Source organism: Medicago sativa, chromosome 2 (genome assembly GCF_051527215.1).
Source record: "Medicago sativa cultivar Bolivia chromosome 2, Bolivia_mono, whole genome shotgun sequence".
Lineage (NCBI taxonomy): Eukaryota > Viridiplantae > Streptophyta > Magnoliopsida > Fabales > Fabaceae > Medicago > Medicago sativa.
Window position 1 is genome coordinate 70,463,236 of NC_140750.1, and position 13,284 is coordinate 70,476,519.

At 33.5% G+C, this 13,284-nt stretch overlaps 2 protein-coding genes across 2 annotated transcripts; both read left to right on the forward strand.

Moving 5' to 3' along the window:
* Positions 1–281: 281 nt before the first annotated feature.
* Positions 282–3,080, forward strand: LOC146950250 (NAC domain-containing protein 40-like). The gene is made up of 4 exons (XM_085746192.1): positions 282–852; positions 1,701–1,954; positions 2,055–2,402; positions 2,558–3,080. Exons 1-4 carry the CDS (start codon positions 660–662, stop codon positions 2,909–2,911), a joined length of 1,149 nt encoding a protein of 382 aa, XP_085602318.1. The 5' UTR covers positions 282–659; the 3' UTR covers positions 2,912–3,080.
* Positions 3,081–4,501: 1,421 nt separating this feature from the next.
* LOC146950251 (uncharacterized) lies at positions 4,502–9,433 on the forward strand. The gene is made up of 3 exons (XM_085746193.1): positions 4,502–4,782; positions 4,976–5,171; positions 9,090–9,433. Exons 2-3 carry the CDS (start codon positions 5,013–5,015, stop codon positions 9,255–9,257), a joined length of 327 nt encoding a protein of 108 aa, XP_085602319.1. The 5' UTR covers positions 4,502–4,782; positions 4,976–5,012; the 3' UTR covers positions 9,258–9,433.
* The last annotated feature ends 3,851 nt before the right edge of the window (positions 9,434–13,284 follow it).

Sequence of the window (13,284 nt, forward strand, 5' to 3'; positions counted from 1 at the left end):
ACCTTTTGTCCCAAGTACATACTATCAAGGGTTAATTAAGTAAATTGTCCTTATAAATATTCAGAATTTTATTTTCAATTTAATTCGATTCAATTTTCATTCTAAACCGAACCATACCCGTCCCTATTTACAATGCAACATCTATGTCGACTAAAGTGAGTTAAAACAACAACTAATATATTTATTTTATTCCTTCAAAAAAAAAACTAATTTATTTATTTTTTGGCGAATTATTTGATAGATGTATTTATTACAAGAAGTAGGAATATGTGAGTACATACTACTGACTATAGATGAAGTCAATGTCTGACATGATTAAAAAAAGAAAGAAAGATAAGAAAAACCTGAAGAAAGAAACGGTGGTAGAGAAAGCAGTATTGCACGTGGGTGGTGACACATTGACAACACAGAAAATAGAACCGCACCATTCCACTTCTTTGTCTTTACTCATTCTTTGCCGACCCTTCCCATACCCCCACTTGCCTTACCTTGCCACCCTTAACCAAGCAAAGAACAATCACAATCACCTTTGCAACAGGTTTTGTATATACTACTAACTTAAACCTTAATTAAACCCTAGCTAGCTTCTTTATTATATTATTATTATTATTATTATTATTATTTGTGTGTTGAGAAGAAAAAAGAGAGGTGGGAAGAAGATGGAGATAGTTGTTTCAAAGGAAGCTCAGATGTCTATTGCTGCTTCGTCTATGTTCCCTGGTTTTAGATTCTGTCCTACTGATGAAGAGTTGATTTCTTATTACCTTAGAAAAAAATTGGATGGTCATGAAGAAAGTGTTCAAGTTATTTCTGAGGTTGAGCTTTGTAAATATGAACCTTGGGATTTACCAGGTAAGGTGTCTCTTTCTTTTCTATATATTTTTGTTTTTAGTTTTAAATATTTGGAACTTATTTTTATTTTTTGCTTTCAATTTCATGTGTTGTGTGTCGTTGGTTCTTAAATACTTAGAATAGTTTTTTTTGGCATATTTGGAAGGTGTGGGATTGTGAATTATTGGGTTGATTAGCTTAGCTGGAATTGTTGGTATGTGACATGAGAGTTTATTCAATTCAATTACACATCATTTTAATCATGCTTTTGGAAATTGAAACCCTAGCCTGTGTTGGTATCACGGAATGATACTATAATCACGATGCTGTGATTATGACATATCCACCGTGATACCAAACCTGTGCCAAGTTTCAACATATGAAAAATGAAACCACGTTTTGAGCATTGAAAATGTTATTTGGTTCCACACAGAAAATATGTATGTTGGTGGGACCTGGGGAGATTCTTATTTCTGTGTTGTGTGTGAATGAGTCATTGACAAATAAATCACAATATAAGTGTACAAACAGAGGACTTTCTTGGATACTTGCATCTAATTACTGCATTGTATGAATTTCATGTAGGGTCCATTTATGCCTCTCATTATTATGTTGACCCCCCATGAAAAACCTACACATATGTGCCTGAGTAGTTTCCTTATCACTAAATCCCCTCACCCTAAATGCGTTAACACCGACACATTGACATAGACACGATAGTCATACATTGACACCGGTAATAATTTGAGAAATGTTGTTCAGAAGATAAACACAGTTTAAAATTGCTATGCATGTTTGAAGTTTAAATTTATCCAATTAACTCAGCAGAAAATTTGTAAGCTGACTGAATAATACTTGTTTGAAACCAGCCAAATCATTCATTCAATCAGATAACGAGTGGTTCTTCTTCTCTCCCCGTGGAAGAAAATATCCAAATGGTTCACAAAGTAAAAGAGCTACTGACTGTGGCTATTGGAAAGCCACTGGAAAAGAGCGCAACGTGAAATCGGGTTCTAATGTCATAGGTACAAAGCGAACTTTGGTGTTTCACTTAGGTCGTGCACCTAAGGGTGAAAGGACAGAATGGATTATGCACGAGTACTGTGTCAGTGACAGGTCTCCGGTGGGTAATAATCTGAATGTATCCTTCCTCTCCCTATGAATGTTAAAAAACAAGAGTGACTCATAAATTATTTGTTTGTTGTTTGTTATGTATGTTTCAGGATTCTTTGGTTGTTTGTCGTCTCAAGAGGAACACAGAGTTTCGTGTTAACGATGTTTCAAATAGAGCATCTTCAAGTCAAATAAATCCTGTACATTCACATGAAAGTGATTGTGCTGGTCAAATAAACCCAGTAAATTCACATGAAAGTGATTGTGCTATCTCAGAAGGCGGTACTGATCATAGAGAAAGGGGTGTCTGCGAACAAGAAAAGGAGGTTGATGGTAGTTCCAAACGGGGAAGCAGCAGTTATTGTTCAGCTTCAATGGAACAAATCGATTCTGTGTCTGAATCAAATCAGCGACCAGCTAATGACGGTTTTTTGACAGACTCTTCGGGCCAGCTAAAGGTATAAAATTGATTTTGAAGTTAACAGAAAAAAACTTTTGCAACCGTAGAATGAGTACATTACACGTATATTATTAGACTAGATTCAGCTTTTTGCATCGGATAAAATTGAGCATTTAATGTTACTTAGCCTTTTATGATGATATTGTTATGTAGATGGATGAAGAGGATTGTTATGCTGAGATACTAAGGAATGATATCATAAAATTAGATGAATCATCAATGTCTCAAGGAGCTCAAACAAGACCAAATAACCTTGCACATTCTCATCCATGCCAAGGCACTGCACAACGGAGAATACGATTAAGGGTTGCGAAACCAACACATTCTCAACCAGGAGCTCGTTTCTCAAAAACAAAGCACCAGTCCAAGAGTAGCTTCTTTGCCAGAATGACCAATCGTTTGATGATATTTGCTTTCTTCATTTTCACTCTCACGGCTATATTATTTTGGTCTTCATTTGGTGGTCACAAACAAGTTAGAAATATTGTAGGAAAATTTCAGGTGTAAATTGTGATTAGTACTATCCAAGTTTCTAAATTCCATTGCTGTTGTACCGCGCAGCGGCCATAGAGAATCTAAATTCACTAAACTGGGTTTAAGAGGACTGATAAATTTTTAGAACAATTTCCTCTACTTGACGTTTATGATATGGCTCTGGAAGTGTATTTTTGGATGATATTTTGTGGTTTTTTGAATGTGTACATCAAAACTGATTCTGTGAGAGGGAAAAATTCCTTCTGAAATGTAAGTCAAAGATGACTGATATTTTGTACTGGAGGTTCTAGAAAGATGGTACTAACCAAAAAGGACCTTTCAGTTGCAGGTCTCCTAACCTCAAAAGGCCTTAAAAATGACCTGACATTCATCTTAAGAACTACCTCATATCTCTTTCTTATCATAGGTAGCTACACTATACCCACTTAATATTCTCATATGCACATGATAATTTACTTTGGATAATTTCAATTGCTATCACTAAATTTTGCTCTTAAATTAGTTTTTGTGGAATATACTCTGCAAACTTATTTTTGTGTCAAATGAACTTGAAGTGAACTCCGTTTATTAGATATCAAAGTGGACCTTGTCATTGTCACCACTTATTCTTAAAATATTTGCTATGAATTACGGACTAATTTACACTAACAATGTATGTTAGGGGTGTTCATATTGAAGTCGATTTAAGTCAAAACTGCGAACTAGTTCGAAGTAATTGAAAACTCCATAAAAATGAATATTATTGAAGTCCTTTTTGTAAAAACTGCTCCGATTATATCAAATTCCAATTTGTTTTGTTTTCAAACTAAATTGAACCAAAACACATAATTTTTAATAGTAATTTATTTTGTATTAGTATGAGATATTGGATTATTATATTATTTGTTGATTTTCATTTTTTAATGGTATTTATTGGTTTAATTTAATATGTTACAAACATAATCAATCGTTTTTTTAATAATCAATCATTCTTATTTTGTAATATAATTTTTTTAATATTTTATATTTTGTATGAAACTTGTTTGCATTATGTAATTATAAATTAAATCAACAGAAAACCATTCTAAACTAACCCTACTTTAATTAGACTAAAATCTTTTATGGAAGACATCCAAAATGAACCAAACCACATGATTTAAATCTTTAAATTGGATGATTTTTTGCCTTAAAATCAATACTAAAAAGTTACTATGCGGATCTGGTGGAAGAAGTTAAACTCCCATAATATAAAGAATTCGTCTTTGGATATTGACGGAAAAAAATAGAAAAATGATATTTAAACAATTATTTTGTGACAACTTTATCTCTTATATTTACATTATATATTTATTTTCTCTCTTTATTCCTTTGGTTTTTATACCAATATCTATATTCTTTTATATATTTTGGCTGTCCCATAAATTATCCTATAAAATAAAATGGTTGTTCAAATAACATTAAAAAAAACCCGAATTTAACGTCCGAGGTACATCAAATATGATTATTTCATACCAGAGCAAATCTATGGAAAAAAACAAATTCTATTTGACTTTTCATTAAAAAACAAAAAATAAAAACTTTGTTTACAATACATACTCGACTTGAGTCCTACGATACACTGTTGTGTTCTCAACCATAACATATATCACAAACTTCATCTTCCTCGAAAACGCGTTACTCTGCTGCAGGTTTCAATCACACTCATCACCGTCGTCGCTTTCACTTCCCAACCGACCTCAACCACCGCGTTTATCATTGCCACGTCACTCTCCGTTTCCATATCTTACCTCCTCCCAAACTTACTTTCTCACCCCCCTAACCTCACACTCTGAGGAAAGAGGGGGAAACCCTAAACTCCTCACAGATCGATAATGAATTTAGCGTTTCCTCAATAACACTCTTCCGTAAGTCTTCTCCTTTCAATTTCACTCTCATTTCCTTAATTATCCATCATCTTCAATTACTTAACCCTAATTTCAATTTCCACTTTAATTTCTTTACCGTTTTTGACTTCATTTGACTTTCATGCTTATCAAATTAATCAATTGTATCCTGTAAGTTGTAGCTTATGATTATTTGATTTTGAATGTGGAACAGGTGTTGATACTGTAATTATTTATTATTAGAAGGAATCATGTCAAGGCCTATGTTACTTGTTTTCTTGTTGATTATACTTATAATCACTTCGCAATTTGAGTGGAAGCAACCGCTTGTGTCTGATGTTGAGTCGAATTCTAGTGTAACTCAAAAGCAACATCGTATTTCTAATGCTGAAGAAACTGTTAAAGAGAAGGTTTTTTCAGTTTTTTCTTATCTTTTATTTATGTTTAGTTTATGAATTAATGATAACTATCTCTGTTTTGGAGTGTTTACTTGATATAATTGGTAGGTTTAGTTATGTGGTGTAGTATCTGTTTCATGGTTTTTTGATGAGAAGTTTTTGGTCTGAGACTGCAAACCCTAATAGCTTAGATTGTCTCTTGCCTATTGTTATTGTTATAGGCTTTGTTTGGATATACAACTTATTTCCAGTTTATAGCATAAGCGCTTATCATTATAAGTGCTTGTGTATAATATATTTCTATAGCAACTAATGAAGTAAAGATAGATTATTTTTGTATAAGCTATCTAGGAGAATTTATGAAAATAAGCTGAAAATAGATTATGAACAATGTTATAAGCTGTTCTCATAAGTTCTCCCAAACATTCTCACAAAACTTATGCCAGTATATAAGCTCAAATAAGCCAATCTAAATAGGCCCTATGTATTGTATGACTACGTAAGGGACTCATTGACAAGATTGTGCACATGGCAATATGACATAGTTTGGGAGTATCAACACCCAAAACAAATCTAAATTTTAAACATTAGCATAAATTTCATCTTGCACTTGGCTTATGTCTCAGGGTGGAGTCCACTCGAGCGTTATTTATACCGTGTCATTTCATCTGAATATTTTTTCTGGAAAACAATTGCTTGACAAAATTATTTGCATAGGATACTGACAAAAACACCATCAAACTCACTGCCTAGGGAACTGAAACCCATTAGCAACAAAACCCCATGTTCCCCATATTACCTGTACTAACAAAAATGTCTTTGATTTCAAAATCCACCTATAGTTAACTTCAAACCTTAGAATAGTATAGAAATGACATAACCTTGAATGATGAACGTATTTTGTAATCCCTTCTTCATAATGAAGATTTGTATTTTTGGGCCTTCACTTTTGTGGCATTACAATGATGGATTTAAAGTAAGGGAAATGCTAACAAGTGCCCTAGTGCCCTGATGGCACCTGTTAAGAAGTCCAAAATGAAAGTTTATTTTAGCAGTGGTGCATTTAACACTTTGAAACTTTAGAAATTGACTTTTTTTTCTACGTAAAATTTATCATTTCTTTCTTTTAACTTCTTAACACGTGTCCTTAAGTTACTTGCTAGCATGGGCCTTAAAAAAAAAATTAGTGTCCAAGCTTTCAAACGCTGTCTTAAACGTTACAAGACTCTAAATATAAAACTTCAAATTAATCCCTAAGCCTGCATTATGTGATATTTTGAACAGATCATTGGTGGATCAAAACTCAAAGTTACCACATTAAAAGCTGCCTCTTTTTTTGTGTGATCTTTTGGGAGGAGTGTTTGGTATTCTCTTTTCAATGATGATTATAGATATTCTTGTTGACTTCTCCTCCCCTAAAACTAGAGCTCAAAAAACATAAAAGTCCTAAGATTGTCAATGAGTAGACTTGTTGAAATCAAGATGAGTGATTTGGAATTAACAGTGTTGGTGGAATTTGGAAGCTATATATGGCTTGGTTATATATCAATAGAGACATACTCTGGTTTCGAATATAAGCAACAAAAAAGTCATGTTTGGTGGTCTAAAATTTAAGCAAATCTTAACTAATTCTATCATATTTAATCTAATTATTTAGTACTAAAAGATCCTTAAAAATTAGATTTTATTTTTCAATAACCATTTTATTCTTATGGAACAAGTTCCCATGATGGGCAATTTGAGGAATACAATTACCTTTCTGATTACTTTAAGAAAAATAATGAAAATAACTATATTTACCAAAGTGTGCGATTGGGTTTTAATCTAATTGGTTGCTTCCTTAACAAAATGATTAAAAATGGCAATGGGGTAGCAATTTGTAATGAATTTCCTTTGCACATCTTACCAATTCTTGGCCATTTAGAACTGATAAATTACTTTATATGGTAACGAGCTTTTGCTTGGGGAGTTGCGTTTTTTTTAACCTTTTTGGTATTCATTGGCATTTTGTTGAGGAATTGTGTGCACATCAGTGTTTTTAAAATTCATCAGCAATGCTCAAGTTCTGTTCAATAATGAAGCACAAATATGTTTGTTTCCTTCAATTTACGTCAAATTTTAAAATAATCTCTTTACCCGCCCTCTCTTATTTTCAGCCTTCTCTCTCTCATTTCCTATTTCTCGACCACTACTCTCTGCAACTTGTCCCATTCTGTTAGTCGCAGCCCATTTTGAGTGGGTATTTTCAATATTTCCAATCCTCCTAACCAATGTAGTCAGGATCAAGATCCTACGTAGGATCGGTGGCCGGTGAAAGAAAGTAAACATGAGGCACGTAACATGGTTTGTAAGTAGGATCTGTAGGTTGTTGATAGAGTTGAGAGAAATAGATAGAGAAAATAGAGGAAAAACAGAGGAACCAAGCAACAAAATAGAGAAAAACAGAGAAAAAACGGCAAAAAACAGAGGAAACAGAGGAACATGGCAAAAAACAGAAAACAGAGCAAAAACGAACCGGAGTAAAGTCGAAGTATGGTCGAGGTGCTGTGGAACGTAGAATTGTACGATCCTACGAGCCAGCACTCATCCTGACCACACTGCTCCTAACTACTGAGGATCTAACATACTCCCCCCCACCCCCAAAAGATTCACAGATTTGATAAATTTCATCGATTTGTGCAAGGACCCGGACCCTGCGTATGCGGGAGCTTCAGTGCACCGGGTTGCCCTTTTTTGTGCAAGGAAACACAAATGTGTGCAATCAATGAAATCTTATGAAAAACAAATGTGTTTCCTTCTCATGTTGGTAAGGAGTATAACTCCAATCCATTGCCCTTCTCACATTAATAATATATTTCCATACACTATTTCCAGAGTAGCACTAATAATATTCAATATTCCATTCTATTTTGCTTGGTTCATATCAACTTATCATATATTTTTCAAGCATATTTGTATTATCAAATTGGATACCCTGTATCTACTATCTATATTGTTTATCTTATACTGTAATTCTTTCGAGTTAAAACATTTCATTTGAGTGAATTTTGGCGTTGCAATTTAAATGTTATCTCACTGTGGGAATAGTGATGCATTTATGGGTTTAGATTTGAATGTCTCTTTTTAAGAACATTTGCACTTGTAGAAGATATATACGAACATCACATTCGTTGGAAAATTGCATCCTATCCTCTGTATGATTCAATATTGATCAGTCATTATGTGAAAATATTGTTGTAAATTTTGGAGCCTGAGCCATAAATTGTCTTGGTGCTAAAGACAAAATGTGTCAAACCAAAAACGAGATAAGAGTCAGTTCAGATAGAATATTCTCCAAATACTTGTGTTAGAAAAGTTGAAATAGTCTTTTTTTTTGTGGTGGTGGCCGGGGTTTGAACCCCGCACCTTGCATATATTATGCATTGTCGCTACCAACTAAGCTAAGCTCACGAGGACTATGGAGTTTTCTAAACAACAATTGTGTGCATAAGTTAAGATAAGCTTCTACACAATCTCCATAAATGGTTTTATCATAAACTAGAAATCAAATACTTATATTAGCGGAAAAACTCTTGTACGTTGCTCCTTCCGGTCCTAAATAAGAGAAAGTTGGGTCAACAACCGGTCCTAAATAAGAGAAAGTGAGGTAACAAAAGTCAATGTGTTTGGTCTTTGACAAAATATGTTGATTTTTGTTGACCCAATTTTCTCTTACAAGGACCAGAGGGAGTAAAATCTATTTCAAGTTGGCCCATATATTATGATGCTTGTCATCCTTGTATATAACTTAGTGCTATATCTTTGTATAATTGTTGCATGTTTTTACGTTTAAGCTCTCTAACTCCAAATTTTATAACAGATAAATATTTGTTGTGGCCATGCTATTTTAATTTTACTGAATTTCTCTCTAAATGATGGTGCTCTCTGCAGATTATTTTAGTACAGGAGAAGAATATTCGAAGACTTAATGAACTTGTGCGGCATCTTCAGGAACAACTGCAGCAGTGCAAAGGAAGCAATGGAACTATAAATAGCACTGTAGGTCCTCTAACTGAGCGGATTCTTGAGCTTGAGCGACAACAAATTTTAGAGGATTAAGCCTTTGCAGCATGTTAATGAAGCTAATCTTGATGCTCTAGTTGTAAAGTTGTTTCTTAATTCCTTTAAAAGGAATTGTTGTAAGTTGTAACACATTTGCTACTTGTATGAATTACTAATTTGAGCTCTACCTCAATGTAAGTCACTTATTATTTAATGAAAAATGTAGTGTTTAATATTCTGTTCACTGACAAATATAAAAATATGCTGGGCCGTTTTGTTAAGAATAGAGTTAATCTTTGATCACAAGAAGTTTGTGAAGAGAATGGGTTGGAAAGGGAATGTAGCAATGCTAATGCTATCTTGCAATATTGCTGACTCCACTTAGTGGGAAAAGGCTTGGTTGTTGATGTTATAGTGGCGGTGAAAACACTATTAGTTCAACAAGAAATAAGCACTATTTCTTCATATGTATATGTTTCATTTGATGATTGTCCTGATAGCATTTGATGTCTGTCAGGAATCTTGACTTCCATTTTGATTTACTATAACCTATGGTAAATCAAAAGTGACCAAGAAAATTGTTTGAAAATGTTTGCACGTAATCTGTCTTTTATCGATTTGGACAGAAAATTCAATACGGATAAGAAGTAAGATTTGCATGAAGGTGATCATTTGTTTGAGTACGCACGCATTACGCGTATAAAAGTGTCAACTTACTAGAAGTTAAAATAATAGTCCTAGTTTAATGTGAACAGAACTGCAAGTAAGGTCATAACTTCATTAGGCCACTCGTTTTTAAATAAATGGAAAATTAAATAACCTGTTGACATTTTAGAAAAAAACAGGGTGGGTGGATATATAAAAACAATCAAACGAGTTTCTTCTTTGTGTGTTGGTATAGCCACTTTTCGTAATCCTGATCCATTTCCTAATATTATAAAGAGGAAGGTGAAGACTTTTTTAGTTTGTATGTTAACCACGACTCTTCAACTATAAATGAAGACACACAACACAAGTTTATATATTATTGAAATTAAATTAAATGTGATGACATTTTGTAACATGTCCAATTGTCCAACTAGAGAATAGTCAAATTGTTAATTTATAGTTCTCTTTAGCTTTACACAAAAATAATAAAGATCATTTACATCAGTATATGTATATGGTCTGGATTCAGCAATGCATCTAAAATTCCGGGTCAATGTGATCAATTTCCTGTATCATTAAAGAAAACAGTTTCTCTTAGCAACGTGCATGGTACAAACTCTCTTATTTTAGCTTTCTCCATTACTACAATTAAATAAATTTAATGCTTAATATTTAAAGTCAATCAAACACCTTCCTCCTCTGTTCCTTTCTCTTCAATTGATCAATATATATAATGACCCTATTTGCTCAACATAACATAAACCACTAATATAATCCTAGATATTTTACTTCCTTCCATTGCAACCATTTTAGAAAGTTCTTAGCATATCTTAGAATCAGAACCACCGCAGAGGATCCATATACTTCAACCGGCGGGCTAAAAACTCATCATCGTCAGCTATGTCTTCGGAGTTTTCGACTACTTCATCAGTTTGTAGTACGGACTTATCATGTGTGTCTTCTGAGGCTGAGGAAGAGACAAGTGCTATGGTTCTCCTAGGTTGTCTTCAATGTCACATGTATGTTTTGTTATCAGAGGCTGATCCCAATCCAAAATGCCCTAAGTGTAAGAGTACTGTCTTGCTTGATTTCCTTAACAACAAGCAAAATACCAGAAAAAACAAGCAGCTAGCAAGATGATGCACACCATATGTGTATAAATAATCAGAAAGATACAAATTAACATGTATTTGTGCTATTCTATTTCATGTTGCTATTTAATTAATTATTATATATAGATTGTTTTACAAAAAATTATATATAGATGGTTGATTACATTTTTCCTCTTCAATTTGCTTTTCGTTACATTTCATTGTTTGGAATGCAAAGGTAAATATAACCATTTAAATTTCATTTCACTCGGTTACACAGGATGAACCTTAATATTGCAGCAAAATGCAGGCAAATTTAAATAGGATCGTTTTCGCCGTAATTGCGATTTAATATTATTGCATAGGTCTTTAAAATCTTTATATTGCAACTGTAATTGCAGCTCTAGTCCGCAATTTGGTACCATGAGAATTTGATTCTTAAGCGGAACGATTTTTTTGTCACATTTTACTTACCTCAGCTTCGAATTACTAGATCTCTTTTTTTTAGGAACCAAAGCGTTGACACAAAAAAAAAAAAAAAAGCAAGATAAGTAGGTAGAAATTTATTATTTTCCAGCGCCTCATTGAATTTATGGGTATGTACTATGTATTGATAACTACAAGAGCTTGAACTAATAAGCACCACACCACACCCTCAAGTTGGGAGGTAAAGGTTGACGACACCTTAAAAATCAACTCACTTAATCAAGAGTTTGGCCTAGCTTTGGTAATTACATATGCCGTTTGCTGAAGTTTAAGAAAGGAGAAAAGAACATGTCTTATAAAATGAAAATCTCTATGTCATAAATGTAAATTGGTTTTGTCATCTCATTCTTTGTTGAATCCATCAGTGTACACAACAAACTAATTTTTTTTTATAGATAAATGTTAATAATTAATTAAGGTTATTTTTTTGTCAAAAACCCCAATGACTAGAAATTCACCTATAAAAGTGAATAAGTGGGCAATAAATTACGGCTTCCAACCCGGTCCCCTAAAAAGAAATAGAAAACATTTGTTGCTATTCATGTTGTTACAATAGAAATCATACCTTAGAGAGAAATATTATCATACAGGGGTGTTACAAAACTTAAATTTTTTAAGAAACAAACAATGTCAACTAAACAAACAATTTTCAACACATACATAACAGAAAACTGACATGGTTAAAGACAAAGTTACTAAAAAGAAAATTGACTATAACCCATGGATTTCCTCCTATGCAACATTTCTTTTACGTCACTAGTTACGTACCATCACCCAAGTCAGTGTGGATATTTCATTGTTTTCAAAACATTGAAAAACACTTGCTCATCTTAAGATCTTAGAGTGATTTCACATAGCTCCGTGTTTATAGTTGTCGTGACAGTTATAAAAAAATTAGTTCCAAAATGAAGGGGTGCTTCCGCATCTTCATCCATATCAAGAATTAGGATGTCGCAGGAAACCAGAGATCAACCACCTTGATAAGAAGATCTTTCAACATCCAAGATGGGTATGTTTTTTGATCCATCAGCCAATGTCAGTGTCATTTTTGTTGGTTTAAATTCCTCAAAACCAAATTTCTTCATCATCAAGAATGACATCAAATTCATGTTGGATCCCAAATCCCATAGTTAGTTCATAACCTCCAAGTTTCGAATGGTGCATGGAATAATAAACCTATCTGGACCATTCAACTTTGTTGGAAGTTTCCTTTGCATGATGGCACTACATTCTTCAGTTAACACAACATTTTCATCATCCACGGGCTTCCTTTTGATTTTCATTAACTCCTTCGTGAATTTAGCATACATTGGTATTTGATCAAGTGCCTCAACAAATGACATGCTAACTTGCAACTTGGTGAATGTTTCCATAAACTTTGAAATTGTCCATCGTCTTTCTTCTTCTTTTCCAGGAACATTACGATGGAAAAAAACCGCTCCAAGAACTTCACTGCTAGCTCATCCCATATATGAATAGTGTTATTGCGTAGATCATTCAACCAATGATGGAAATTGACTCAAAAATAATGCATCCTGGCACTGTGAAAATCGGCGCCCGATTAAGTTTCGAATGGTGCATGGAATAATAAACCTATCTGGACCATTCAACTTTGTTGGAAGTTTCCTTTGCATGATGGCACTACATTCTTCAGTTAACACAACATTTTCATCATCCACTGGCTTCCTTTTGATTTTCATTAACTCCTTCGTGAATTTAGCATACATTGGTATTTGATCAAGTGCCTCAACAAATGACATGCTAACTTGCAACTTGGTGAATGTTTCCATAAACTTTGAAATTGTCCATCGTCTTTCTTCTTCTTTTCCAGGAACATTACGATGGAAAAAAACTGCTCC